The following is a 13,271-nucleotide window of genomic DNA, read 5'->3' on the forward strand; positions in this document are numbered from 1 at the left end:
GAATGGCACAATTTTTCTCAGTGTCTACAATAGCTCAGAATCAAAAGGTCATAGTTCTGCTGGATCAGGAAAGAGGGCAAATTCCAGACAGCTTGTGAGACATATGATTTGTTCATTTGCTTAAAGTGCAAATTCTCTAGCTAATACTTGGACAGACCCAGCTGGTCTCAGCAGTGAGACCAGGGGGAAAAATGGCAACTAGGTAACTCCTAGCATCAGAGGTGTGTAGTGGTCTACATTTATCACACTCATTTCATCTGGGGGCCAGGAAGTAGCATCCACCAAGAAATCTGAATGGATTCTGCTCCAGAATTCAAACCTATGAGGTCTTGCACTGCACCTTTGGGGAAGTTGTCTAATTCTGGTCCTCTTGACAAGTCTTTCATCTCTAAGAGACAGCAAGGCTGATTGGAGAGAACAACCTGGGTTCTGATCTAATGATAGTAACCACAGTTAATTTATGGGGATGTCATAAGTAATAATGATTCTGCCGAATGAATTGGTGGACACTGCGTAAATAGTAAAGCATAAGGCAACATAAGAATTCATTTAAAAAAGATTTCTTGTGCATGGCATATGTCAAGAATTGGGCTCTGAGGATATAATGGTAATTGGATAAAGTGAACTTTGCAACACAGAGGCTGAAACCTGTGACCAACATAGCATCAGAGGAAAGCAGGGCTGCAGGCCTTAAGACAGGCCGACAGAGCCATTCCTGTGATGTCAGGAGTGGAGTTTTACTCTGCCCCAAATACAAAGTCAGCCTCTAGAAACTCAAGAGTGAAAATGTATTTTTTTTTTCAGTCATGAAGGTTTTTTGGGTGTGTGACAGAGTGACCTGGGAAACAGAACATCTTGAATTGTCAGCTACATCTTGGGAGGACAGTGGCCGCTGCAGCTGGGAGACAGAAGGAGAAGGAATAGGGGCTAAGTATGTAGGGATGGGCAGAGTGGCCAGGAAGGAGAGAGGCCCAGAGTGGAAGTCAAGCACTGAAGGCAGGGGTTGGGGCAGGGAGTTATGGGAGATGGGGAAGGTGAGGTACTACAGAATATCCCGGGTGGATAAAATTCACATTTTCAAAAATTCAAGGAGCATAGCATAAAATGACCCTTGGTAATTCATTCCTTACGTAAATAACTCTGAGATCAAACAGTGTGTCATCTACCCCAAATCCCTTAGGCTGGAGTTTCTACCCATTTCCTAGTGGTCTTTGCTTCTATGCTGAGATGAGGAGAACCCATGGGTCCCTGGTATCAATGACAGTCCGGGACTCAGACCTTGGAAACTTTCATCGCAGATGCAGACGGCGCCAGTGGTACAGTATCCGTGCCCACTGCAGAGCTTGGGGCAAGCCTCGCCGATGTACACATGGTCGATCGCCCAGCTCTGCTTCTCGGCTTCTTCCCCTTTCTGGATCCAGCGGAACTGTGTTGCACTGAAAGTCCCACAGAGAGCAGACAAGATTTAGGAGGCTGTTACTGCCCATGGCTGGGTCCAGCCTCCAGCCTCCAGCCTCCAGCCTCCAGGAATGGGGGCTCTTTCTAAGAAAAGGGCTTCCCAAACTTCTCCCCGCAGCACCTGATTGACAGAGGTGAGTGAATCTGTACCCTTCCGACTCTGGGAATATACTCCAGATGCCCTGAAAATTTCATGTGAATCTCCTATTCTACTCCACCATGAACCTGTGTCCATTTTTCCTGTAGTGGTGCATCATTTTCAGATCTTTGAATAAAACGGATGCTGCTCTAGGAAGACTGTGCTCCGTTATGTTTATTCTGTGGCTTCGTGTAACCCGACCAGCTCTGCACACCCCAGAGGGCATTTGATTCCGGGATGAGCAGCACAGCCTTTGGGAGCACAGAACAGATACAGTGTATCTAGGGCAGATACAGTGCCAATTCCCAGTCTTTGTGATTCAGGGTGTGTGACTGATTTGTGTGTGCTGTGGTATTTAATCAAAAGAAAAGTTGAGATCTGTGAATCATGTACAAATGAGATCCTATTTCTTCTTGGGATGTGCAATTGCCATTTAGGAGCATGGGAAGGTGAGAGGAGGAGAAGAGGGCAGAGGGTTACTAGGGCTGCAACCAAAAGTCAAGCCTTATTTTACCAGCTGCTCTCAGCTCACTGTATGAGCCCTGTAGAGACCAGCAGATAATTCCACGATGTCTACCTTAGTATGAAACCTACCTGGAGGAGACGTGGTCAGGCAGCTGGATGGTGATTCTCTTCCAGCTGGAGCTGTTGACAGCATTGTAGATAGTGGCTTCATGGAACTGGAAGGGGGAGCAGCCAATGCTGTTTGAGGAGGAAGGAAGGCATTGGGTCTGAACGAGCTGCCAGGAATCAGACCTGCAGAAACCAAAGAGGCTGCATTAGACAACTCTTAAGAGAAATATATGACCTGTCTAATGTCAAGGTAATGCTTTATTTAGGGCTGGATTAAGTTAAGATATTTTCAAATAAATTTCCTATTTCCTACACATAATTACTGCTAATAAAAAGAAAAATTGAACATTATTTCATATAAGATATAGCCTAACCCTTTACAAGCACAGCAATATTATTCACAGACGACAGAATAAAATACTAGCAGGCACGGAGATGCATTCTAGCAGCTCCTTCCCGCTGATGCTATTACAAGAAGTCTACCTGGAGCTGATTCACAAAATTGTCTGTCTACCCAAACTTAACTCATTATAACTCATTTTTAAAAGTGGTGGTGGGAGGCAGGCCTATCCACATTTTAATAAGGTAACTGCACTATGTCAGACTTACATTCAGTATTGCTACCGTGTTTTAAGAGATGTGACTCTAGTTAAAGCATATTCAGATCTTTCATTAATTTATATTTTTATTAGGGTTCACTGAAAATGAGCAGTGTGAATAAAAGAGAGTTCTACTTTGAGGACAAATGGGGTATCTTATTTTGAACTATAATGTTTGCTGGCTGTAGCCTAGTATAAAATTGATTTTTCATGGCCTGAAGGAAAAATTTGAAAATAAGATACATGTGAGTTTCATACAAATGAAATTTGTACATGTATACACATGAACTGTCACGTTTACTGCATAAGAATGCTCCCCAGTAAGCAGCTGCCTTAAAAATAGGCAACCATTTGAATTGTATATTCAAGTCTGGAGGAAATGTAAAAAAATATTTCACAAACCTTGCATCCTTAGTGTACTCCAACATTACGGAATGAAGGTCACCACAAGAAGTGGCTTCACAACCCACCACAATCTAAAATAAACAAACAATTGCTATGTGTTAGGCAAGATTAAATCATACCTATCACTAATTAGAAATCTTCATTATGGCTCTGATAAGTAATCAAGAAATATTCAGAGAAGATGTACAGAGAAGTTATGGTCCCCAAATACATTCTTTTGAGTTCTGTTAAAGTCATGCCATTTTACATGGAAATGAAAATTAAGGTTTTAAAAAATACTATTTCTATTTACTTAATTATTGTAACATATTAATTATAAATTTGGGGAAGATAAATTGGTCAAAAGGAAAGTAACATTTGGAGAAGTAATGGAAACAAACTCAAAGTATCACTGGTTCAAAACGTTTTCATTGATATCCTAATTTTCTTGATGCTACCATTACATTTTTTTTTTGTAAAACAAACAGTAGTTTTTAATTACTTAATATTTATTCCTAGTTTTTCCACTTCTATGTGAAAAGAAGCACTCCTTATTATGTGCAATTAAATGTTTGAGTCATCAATAATGCATAAATGCTATAAAAATTTGGTGATTCAAATTTAAGTTCTAATCATCTGCTTAATCAACAAGTCCTATTTCAGTGCTGATACTTGGGAAGGTTAGTGCTAAGAATTTCAAGCTATTCACTCATGAATAAAACAATTCTGGTTTCAGAGAGAGAACAATTACATTCCAATACTGGAAAAGTGTATTCCAATAGTGGAAATGGAAACCAGAAAAGATACAAATATAATGCTGTGGTGCTTTGTAGGAGCGCGAGATTGAATCCGATTAAGTGGGTTAGAAAATGATTCATCAGAAGTGGGAGATCTTTATGCCAGCTACAAAAATAAATGCTAACTATATGATGTGATAGAGGTACTGTCACTATAATGACAATCATATTTCAATATATAAATTATCAAACCAACATGATGTATACCTTAAATTATACAATGCTGTATGTCAAATATATTTCAATTCAAAACAAAAGAAGTCATCAAGTAGGCTGCATGTGAGCTGTCCCTGAAGAAAGGGAAGAGTCTGAGAAGTAGAGACAAGAGAAGAACATTTAGGTGGAGAGACTGTGCGCAAAGACAGGTGGGAATGTGCTGTGGCACATCTAGAGCACAGTGTGTGGTGTCTTTTGGTTTAAGTATAGAGCATGTAGAACATTGGTAGAGAAGTTTGGAAAGATTGGTTGAGTTGGGAGACCATGAGGTGTAGTCCAAGCGTTTGATCTTTTTAACTGAAGTTCAGTCAGTTACAATGTGTCAATTTCTGATGCACAGCACAATGTCCCAGTCATGCATATACATGCATACATTTGATTTCATAGGCAATGGGGACTCTAAATTAAGGGGCTCTAAGCAGTGGAATAATACGCTCAAAGCTGTGCTTTGTAAGGATCAGACAGTGCTGTTGAAGACAGGTGGGAGTGGAGAGAGATTAGAGGTGAAAAGAGGACTCAATGGACTATTGATTTAATTAGGGCCAGAATGGAGGCAGTTACAGTGCAAACAGAGAAGTTGGGATGAGTGCTAGGAACATAGGGAAATAGAATGAAAAGGATGTAGTAACTGATTAGATGTGAAAAGTGAAAAAAAGTCAAAGGTTACTTTAAAATTGAAAGCTGGTGAATAGGTCACAGGCAGTGCCATTAAGAGAAACAGGAAAATGAGAAAGAGGAGTTGGTAAGGGGCAGGAAGATATGAAGTTCACTGTTAGACATGCTGAGCTGCCAATAAGACAAAGGTGTAGAAATGTACACAGGTTATTAAAAGTTCTGAACCAGTCGAGGTTGGATATGCAGATCCGGGAGTTGCTCTTGAAGATACGATACTTGAAGCCAGAGGATGAATGAAATTCCCAATGGTGAGAATGTCTATGAACAGAAAAGAAAGCCAGGGAGAAGTACTGAGAAATGCTGATATTTATAGGGTTGAGGGAAGAAGACGAGCCAAAAAGGAGATGGAAATAGATCAAGAAGGTAAGGAGGGAAGCAGCAGAGAACCCAGAGCAGAGGGGAAAGAGAATTTCCCGAGCTGGAGAAGACATGGTCAACAGGGCCAAATAGTACAGAGAAAAGGAAAAATGAGGAATGGGTGGAAGCTGTGGGATGTGGTGTTTAGAAAGTTAACAGTGACTTTAAAAAATGCAGGTTTAGTGACACTTTAATTATTAAATTTCTGGGACAAGTTTTTTTTTTTCTTTTTTAAACAAATTGGCTTGGTTAGGAAAGAAAATTTCAGTTTCTTCAGTTCTGGCTTGATAGAGGCAACAAAAGAGGAGGAACCAACCAACTTAATCAAAAGATGACTTTGATATGGGCCTGGAAGGGGGAAAGCCTTCACTCTTCAGGCACTTGGCTTGGAATTAGGGGCGGTTTAATACTGGACATGACCTTGAGCATCTGTCGTGTTACTGAGTTAAAGGTAGTCTTGAGGGAGTGGTAGCAGTTGAGGGGCCTGTCTCACCCTGCAGTCTGTGAAGGAAAGTTTAATACAGAGCTGAGGCAAAGAGCAAATAACATTTGTTTTTGTTTTTGTTGCAACACATCTCCAGGAATTTTTCACCTTGCAAAATTGAAACTCTATGCACATAAAACATCTCCCTATTTCTCCCTCCTCCAAGCTGTGATCACATTTTTATTTCTGCTAATACGGATTCTAACTATTAACTCCATAGCACATCTTTTAAATTAGAGCATTAGAAAGGCAGGTCTCTCTCTTTACAACGATCTAGTAATAAACCGCATTTCTGTAATGCCCCTTTTTAGTGTGTTCTGCAGTGAGGACATTAATTGATCTTGCTTTATCTTTCTCTCTGATTGTTAATTACCTCTATGCCTTCCCTTCCATTCTTCTATATGAAAAAAATGTGCATTTATAAGAAGAAAGAGTCCTTTTTAAATCTTTGAGGATTTGGGAAGTTCCGACTGGGCTAATCTACAGGCTTGTTTTTGGAGGTAGGGTAGATAAAGAAGCAAAGTGGCTCGATGCGTGAAATGGGCATGCAGTTAAGAGACAGAGGTAGAGAAACGGGGACAAGAGAGACGGACAGGGACAAAGAGAGAAACAGGCAGAGGCGCCTATTTGTGACTTTGATTTCCAAGGTTTGGAAAAGTGAACCCAAGATTACATACTGAGGTAGAACACAGTTACATTTCTTGCTATGTCCCAATATAATTATAGGTTTTTCCTGTGTTCAAATAATCCTACAAGAGAAAGGCCTTTGTGAAAGATTACTTCTTCTAGTCATCAGATAGAAGTCTCTTTTAAGGAATGAAATCAATCATTTCCTTACAGTTGTTCAGATAAGCATTCTCTCCACACCCCACCCCCAAATGTAACGTCAGGCTCTGTCTGGAAGAGCCCCTTCCCCTTACTTTAAACTGCATCATATATCCTGGCTGTATAATGAGCTCTCTGGAGGAGAGCGCGTTGTGAGTCTTGTCCTTCTTTTTATTTGGCCAGTAGAGGTGGAAGGATGGGTTGCCACAGAATCCTGCTGTCCTTACTGCATTAGGGTAAAAACTCCAGTTTTCTTCATGGGAAGTGCCTTCTGTTAAGGTAAATTGGAGGCAATATGGCATGTTAGTCTCTTGAGCTGATTGTTTTTTGTTGAACTACTCAAGTGTCTATGCTCTAGCTACTTGCTTACCTTTTAAGATTGATTTTTATTTTATTTAATTGGGATAATATGTAAATCCAAGATGAGAAATCTAATCTAGAAAAGGTTAGTAAATGATAGTATGATGATTACTCAACGTTTAAAACGTAGTTGCTAGTCTGGGTAACTTTCATCATTGCAACATTTTTCTTGGTATACTTCAAACCAATGCAATGTGTATCTCTACAGTACAGAAAATCCTAGAGAAACTGAAATTATTTAAGGATATTAAAATTTCAAATTAGATTTAGAGCTAGACACTTTGTCTTTAATGGGATTTATTAAAAATCTTAGTTGACATTTCAACAAGCAGCCAACCTTGAAGATGAATAAACCACTGGGCAAAATAATAGCTAACATTAATTGAGCAGTAACTATGTGCTAGGCACTGATCTCAATGCTTTTCATGTAAAGACATAAGCAGACAAAAGGCTCGTAGGAAAGATTGTCCAATGTCTGGTTTCTTACCATCATCAAAGGTGTCGACCAGCTGACTGGGATTGATTTCTGCTCCACCAATCAAAATGTTGTCTAGCGCCCACTGAGCACGCTCCACCCCGGAGACCACGAGTCCGTTGCTGATCACAAAAGGCTGCCACCAGCGAAGGCGAGTTGTGTTGGTGAGGGCATCCTCAGGAAGAAGGATGTAGTCATGTCTGACAGAAATGTATTTCTGATAATCCATCTCATGGAGCAAAGTCCAAGTAATTCCTATGATAACAAATACACCAACACAGTAACATATCTGGAAAAAACACCACGACCACCAGAATACTGCAGCTACTAGAAGCTTCCCAGAGAAATCTTCAGCCAAGTAATCAGAATGGATTTCACTGACTTTATATAAGTGTTCGCCATTTCTACACATTGTTTAAAAACGCGGCTGATGAAATAGGGGGCTGGGCTTTAAGAAATACTGCGCCAAAAATAAAATCACTGAAGTGACATATTTTCTGCTTTTAAAGTTTTGTTCTTGATTCCTATATGCATTGCCTCATCAATAATGAAAAACACCCATGTTTTGCATGTTTCTAGACAAAACTCCTAGTTTTTTTAGAATACAGATATAATTCTATGAAATTTGTGATTTGTTGGACAAATACGAAATTTCTCTCATCAATTGATAAGAATGTAGGTGGAATGTTTAAATTACTTAGAAAACATTTTTTGAACACCCTGAAATACTTCAGGCTCATCTATTTATCTGTCAGTTACTAAGAGTGATATCTATCTGCTAAAGCTGACTTTCTAAAGACCTCATGGTACTATTGGTCTGGTTTCAGATACTCCAAAATAATAAAACAGAATTTTATTAAAATAGTGTATGACAGACTCAGGGCTTGACTTTTCTTTCACAATTGATAAAGTCTTCTTGTTGATTATCTACAGCATTTCTTACATGCTTGTTCACACAAAAGCTTTTAAAACACATTAACATGTTTTCAAAATTATTTTTTGGGTGGAAAACCATACAAAAATTTATTTATTAATGCATCATTTCTAATCAAGTTTCAGCTAAACATAGTGACTATTTTCTTTATTCATAAAGTTCAGAACTTTATTTTTTTTGTCCTTTTTTTTTTAATGGAGGTATTGGGGATTGAACCTAGGACCTCGTGCATGCTAAGCAAGCACTGTACCACTGTACCCCCCAGAGCTTATTTTTTAAGTATGATTTCTCTCTTGTTCCTTTTGGGATAGATTTTGTATAACACAGAAGTCACATGTATGGAACGTGTAATGCAACTGAGATCTGTAGCTTTCTCTCTGTGACCTTCACTATTTGCACTGCCAGGTCAGCAAAGCTTTGTGGAGGCTTTTCTGAGGGGCACTGGATGAAATTTGGGAATCTGCTCCCAGGCATGGTTTTCACCCCGAAACGTGCCTCCGTCGGTGGAGTAGTCCAACAGCACGCCTTCCTTCCGGCAGATGGGCCGATGGCAGGAGGTCATGTTGTTCTCACTACCGATGCGCCCCCAGTACTGCAGGAATCTGAACGCAAGCACACAGGATCCATCAGAATAGTTAATTTGAATGAACCGTCTACTCAACTTCTTCCACACCTGTGTTCCTTGTTTGAGGGCCAATTTGCTACATCGTAACAAACGTAACAACATGTTGACTTACTTTGCCCCTCTGAGATCCAAATCTTGAGTAATAGCTTGTCTCACGGTGGATCCCCCAAAATAGAGTGCAGTGTCCTCGGCAAGAATCCCACACTCGGTACAAGTACTCCCACCTTCCAAGGACATCCATAAATCAGGCTTGATCTCTTCACTGTCAAAGCGTTCCTTCAGGAAAGTCTGGAAAAAAGGAAGGGATGGGATTAAAAATAACAATTTCAGAGAACAATAAGAGAATAGTTCAGACAATGCAGAATTACATCTTGGACTTTAAAAAGTTAAAGCTGATTTCAAATGCTTTTCCAAAAGATGTTGGGGAAAAAAAAAAAAGGATATTTCCACAATGTTCTTTTCCATCATATATTGAAGATTGTTTAAACTGCTTAAAAAGGGTTTAATCATTGGAATTTAAAATCTAGAGAGAATCTTTAAAGCAAGTGTAAAGTTGAGTACAGTAGTACTCCTATTTGTAAAGTTCCTTAGGCACGTACTATCAAAATATACTTATTTATTATATATTATGTAATAATACTATTATAATTTATTATGATATTATGAAACATGAACAAAAAATGAAAATTTAAAGGAATAAGATAAAATAAAACAGGCATTTTTAGCACTTTCGCCCCTAATATTCCCTGAAGGATGGTCTGGTTCTCCCTGGAAGTATGTGCCCTGCTCCCCCCTCTGCCACCTTGGAGACTGATTTAGGAACCCAGGACCCTTTAGCTTCCAGCACAGAATGAACTTGAAATGTCTATATGATGACGCAGGGACATCTGAAACCAAAGATTTCCACATGAAATCAAAAGAAAATCAACCTTGGAAGGCAATTTGAAGGACTTTTCACATGTTTATCAGCACCAAGATTCAGGATGATGGGGAGAAGAGCCCAAAATCAAGAATAAAATATTTTCCCTGGGTCTCCAGTTTATCATTTTAACTAAGAGTGACCGATAACCAGGAGCAGCCTATTTTCCAAACAGAGTAGAATAAAATACGAGGGTCACTATAGATACATTTTATGTCAGAGTATTTCATCGCCTCACATCATAGGCATGATCTTGGTTTTCTATTCATTTTGTCCACAGGACATTCAATTGTCCATAATACAGTTTTGCATTGGGTTGAGGCAGGGTTTTTTTTTTGCTTTTTGTTTTTTAAATGACAGAAATGTATCATGAAAACAATCTGTTATAGTTGCAAGTGTAGTAACTATTTACAGAAAAATCATACCTTTTCACTTCTTAGCAAAGTTGTCTAGTTGTTATATTATTGTGTAGTTAAGATGATTTAAATAGACCCTCTTTTTGTCAGACTTAGAACATAATCAACTCTCTAGTTAGACATGTAGCCACATGTTAGCTTTACCTGACTTCACTGATGTTAGCAAATAAATGCAATTTATAAACAAAGGTTTACATTTAAGAACAGAAGAGTCAGAAGACATGCTTTGTTAACCATGTAATCTCTCCTTAGAAAGATTTAATTCAGAATTCATAACATAGATTTCTACAATTTCTTACCCAACTGAGGAATGCTAATGAAATTTAAATCTACTTCACGAAAGAAACTAGATTTAAAAATGTATTCATTACCTGTGGCTATGTTTCTCATGTTATAATTTGAATAACAAACAGAATAACATCTTCAGACACAAGTGAGCATTGCTCCAATTTTATGTTTTTAATTTGTCAGTTCCAAAGTTGTTGAAGTATTGTAGAAAAAAATGACAGAACAGGTTTTGTTTACATTGTGACTTAAATGTACAATTTCAATCACGTGCTTTTTAGCTTTGCCATGTTTCTGTTACTGTATGAGGAATACACTTTATTCAAGAAACAGAGTGTATATATGGCAAGTGTGTTGGGCACTATTTGCTTTGCATATTAAATAATGATAACAGCTAAAGTTTGAAGGAATGATCTTTCTATTCTTACTTAATACACAACCACATTTCAGCAGTCAGCAAATTAGAACACTGAATTTTCTGAAAAAAATTCAGATACTGTTCAGGCTTTTTTGAAATTTTTTTGTGTGTGCGATAATGTATCAATGTTATTTGCTTTACTTTGTAACAACAACACTATTATCCTTTAAACAGTACACCTACTGAAAAAAGTGAATTAAAGAAGGTTTAATTTACAAAACAGAAGCAGACTCACAGACATAGAAAACAAACTTATGGTTACCAAGGGGGAAGGGAGTGATAAGGGATAAATTGGGAGTTTGAGATTTGCAGATAATAATATACGTAAAATAGATACACAACAAGTTCATACTGTGTAGCACAGGGAACTATATTCAATATCTTACAGTAACTTATGGTGAAAAAGAATATACAAATGAATATATGTATTTCATGTATGACTGAAGCATTATGCTGTACACCAGAAATTGACACAACATTGTAAACTGACCATACTTCAATAAAAATATATATATACAAAAAAGAAGGCTTAATATTGTTTTTAAATTAACAGTCTAATTTAAAAACAAAAGTAAAAAAAGTAGACTATGTAATCTGTGCAATGTGGTTTATTTTATGAACTGGGTAAAATGTACTAGAACTTGATCCTAATATTCTTGTATTTAAGAAACCTAATACATATTTTTAAAGTTTCCATCCAAAGGATTTATTTACTGGGGGTGAGGGGTGCTCAAAGAACGTGGTTATAAAATTTAAGTCTCATTCCTAAGTTGGTTCCTGATGCACGGCCTGCAAGCTGAGTGCGTGCTTCTTACAGGGGCCTTAACTTACCTTCAGAGTGTGAGTCAAGTAGCAGTTTGGTCCAGAGTACCCTGGATCACAGATGCACTGTTCCTTTAAGCAGTCCCCATGGCCTCTGCAGTTGTCCAAGCACTCAGGACCCAGGTAGAAATTGTCAATTGCCCACTGCATATCTGAGTGCTTCTGGTAGAACCTAAATCTTACTGAACTATTGGCAACACAAGAGCAAAGGAGTGAAAAACAAAAGTTAACTTTATTTAGGTCCATCTTCCTGTGTGTGTATTCAGTGCTCAAGAGAAAAAAAAATTTAAACCATTCTGGCAAGGTGAAATGGGTTAATAAGAGATGTTTTTTGACCACCATTATCTTTATACTTCTAGTAATGGAAGTTTAAAGCCAGTTACATTTAAATTTTAAAATATGTGAGTAATCTTGTAAAATAAAATGAAAACACAGTGGAATCTCTATTTCAAGCAAAAGGAACATTTTAAAATGCAAATCTGTAGCTATCATAAGTCAAGTTGCTTATGAACTGGAGTCCAGTGGTTGCAACACAATTTAGATTCATTAACTGTATTTCTGAAATTGTACAAAAGGTGAATGAATCCTTTGACAGAGCCTTGTTGGCATACACACAGCCCTCAGGTGGTCAGGAAACAGCAATTTCTGAATTCCCCTAAGATAGTCAGTATTCTCAGAGTAACTATGCTAATTAGAAAATAATTTTAAAAGGGTTATATTAAAGGACAATTTCCCTGAGATTTTAATCTCATCGTTGTTCTTTTCTGCCTTCTGGGGAAAATACAAGCCTCATAATTAACCTTCTATTAAAACACACCACACTATTTTGGTGTAAAGAGTTCAAAGTGCATGAGGGAACATTCTGGGACGATGTCAATGTTCTGTATCTGGTTTCATGTGGTGGTTACACAGGTTACACAATGTGCTGAACAATTAAAATGTGTTCATTTTACTGAATGTAAATTATACCTCATTACAAAAGAGAGGGAGAGAACAGGAAGGGGAAAATGAGGCAGTGAGGTGGTGGTGGCTCTCCAGCATCCATTTCACCTCAGAGGAGTCCTATGAGATAATCATCGTAATGTAACGCCCCTAACTATGGCTTGAGTTCAGATGGACATTCTTGAGCTAATCTGTGCCAATAGGATGCAACGAGGTAGTTGCTCCAGCTCTGCCTGAAAGAAAAGCAACTCTCTCTCTCCCATTAGACACAGGTAAGGACACATTCTGCTCCAGTTTTCTGGAAGACATCTATGTTCACGAGGGGAACCAGCCCGAAGGCTGAGCGTAACACCCACGTGTGGACAGTGGAGCAAACAATAAGAGAGTAAGAAATAACAATATCCGAAGACATTGTTGAGCTTGTCAATCAACCAATCACAGAGCCCACTTATCTTTGGATTTTTTTCATTACAGATAGAATACATTTAATTTTCAATGGAGCTCACATTTAATTTTAATTTGAATTGGGTTTTCTGTTACCCGCAGCTGAAAGCACCCTGATTGTTTT

At 38.3% G+C, this 13,271-nt stretch overlaps 1 protein-coding gene across 1 annotated transcript in view; it reads right to left on the bottom strand.

Moving 5' to 3' along the window:
* Positions 1-13,271, bottom strand: part of RELN (reelin) — a 440,736-nt gene that overhangs the window by 14,565 nt on the left and 412,900 nt on the right. Inside the window, exons 53-60 of the mRNA XM_072965186.1 lie at positions 11,771-11,948; positions 9,014-9,189; positions 8,772-8,878; positions 7,355-7,597; positions 6,603-6,778; positions 3,172-3,245; positions 2,192-2,353; positions 1,279-1,436 (exon numbers count right to left, since the gene is read on the bottom strand). Of these exons, the coding sequence (XP_072821287.1) occupies positions 1,279-1,436; positions 2,192-2,353; positions 3,172-3,245; positions 6,603-6,778; positions 7,355-7,597; positions 8,772-8,878; positions 9,014-9,189; positions 11,771-11,948 (1,274 nt within the window). The remainder of the gene's footprint in view (positions 1-1,278; positions 1,437-2,191; positions 2,354-3,171; positions 3,246-6,602; positions 6,779-7,354; positions 7,598-8,771; positions 8,879-9,013; positions 9,190-11,770; positions 11,949-13,271) is intronic.

The sequence above is a fragment of the Vicugna pacos genome, chromosome 7, assembly GCF_048564905.1.
Source record: "Vicugna pacos chromosome 7, VicPac4, whole genome shotgun sequence".
NCBI classification, from domain to species: domain Eukaryota; kingdom Metazoa; phylum Chordata; class Mammalia; order Artiodactyla; family Camelidae; genus Vicugna; species Vicugna pacos.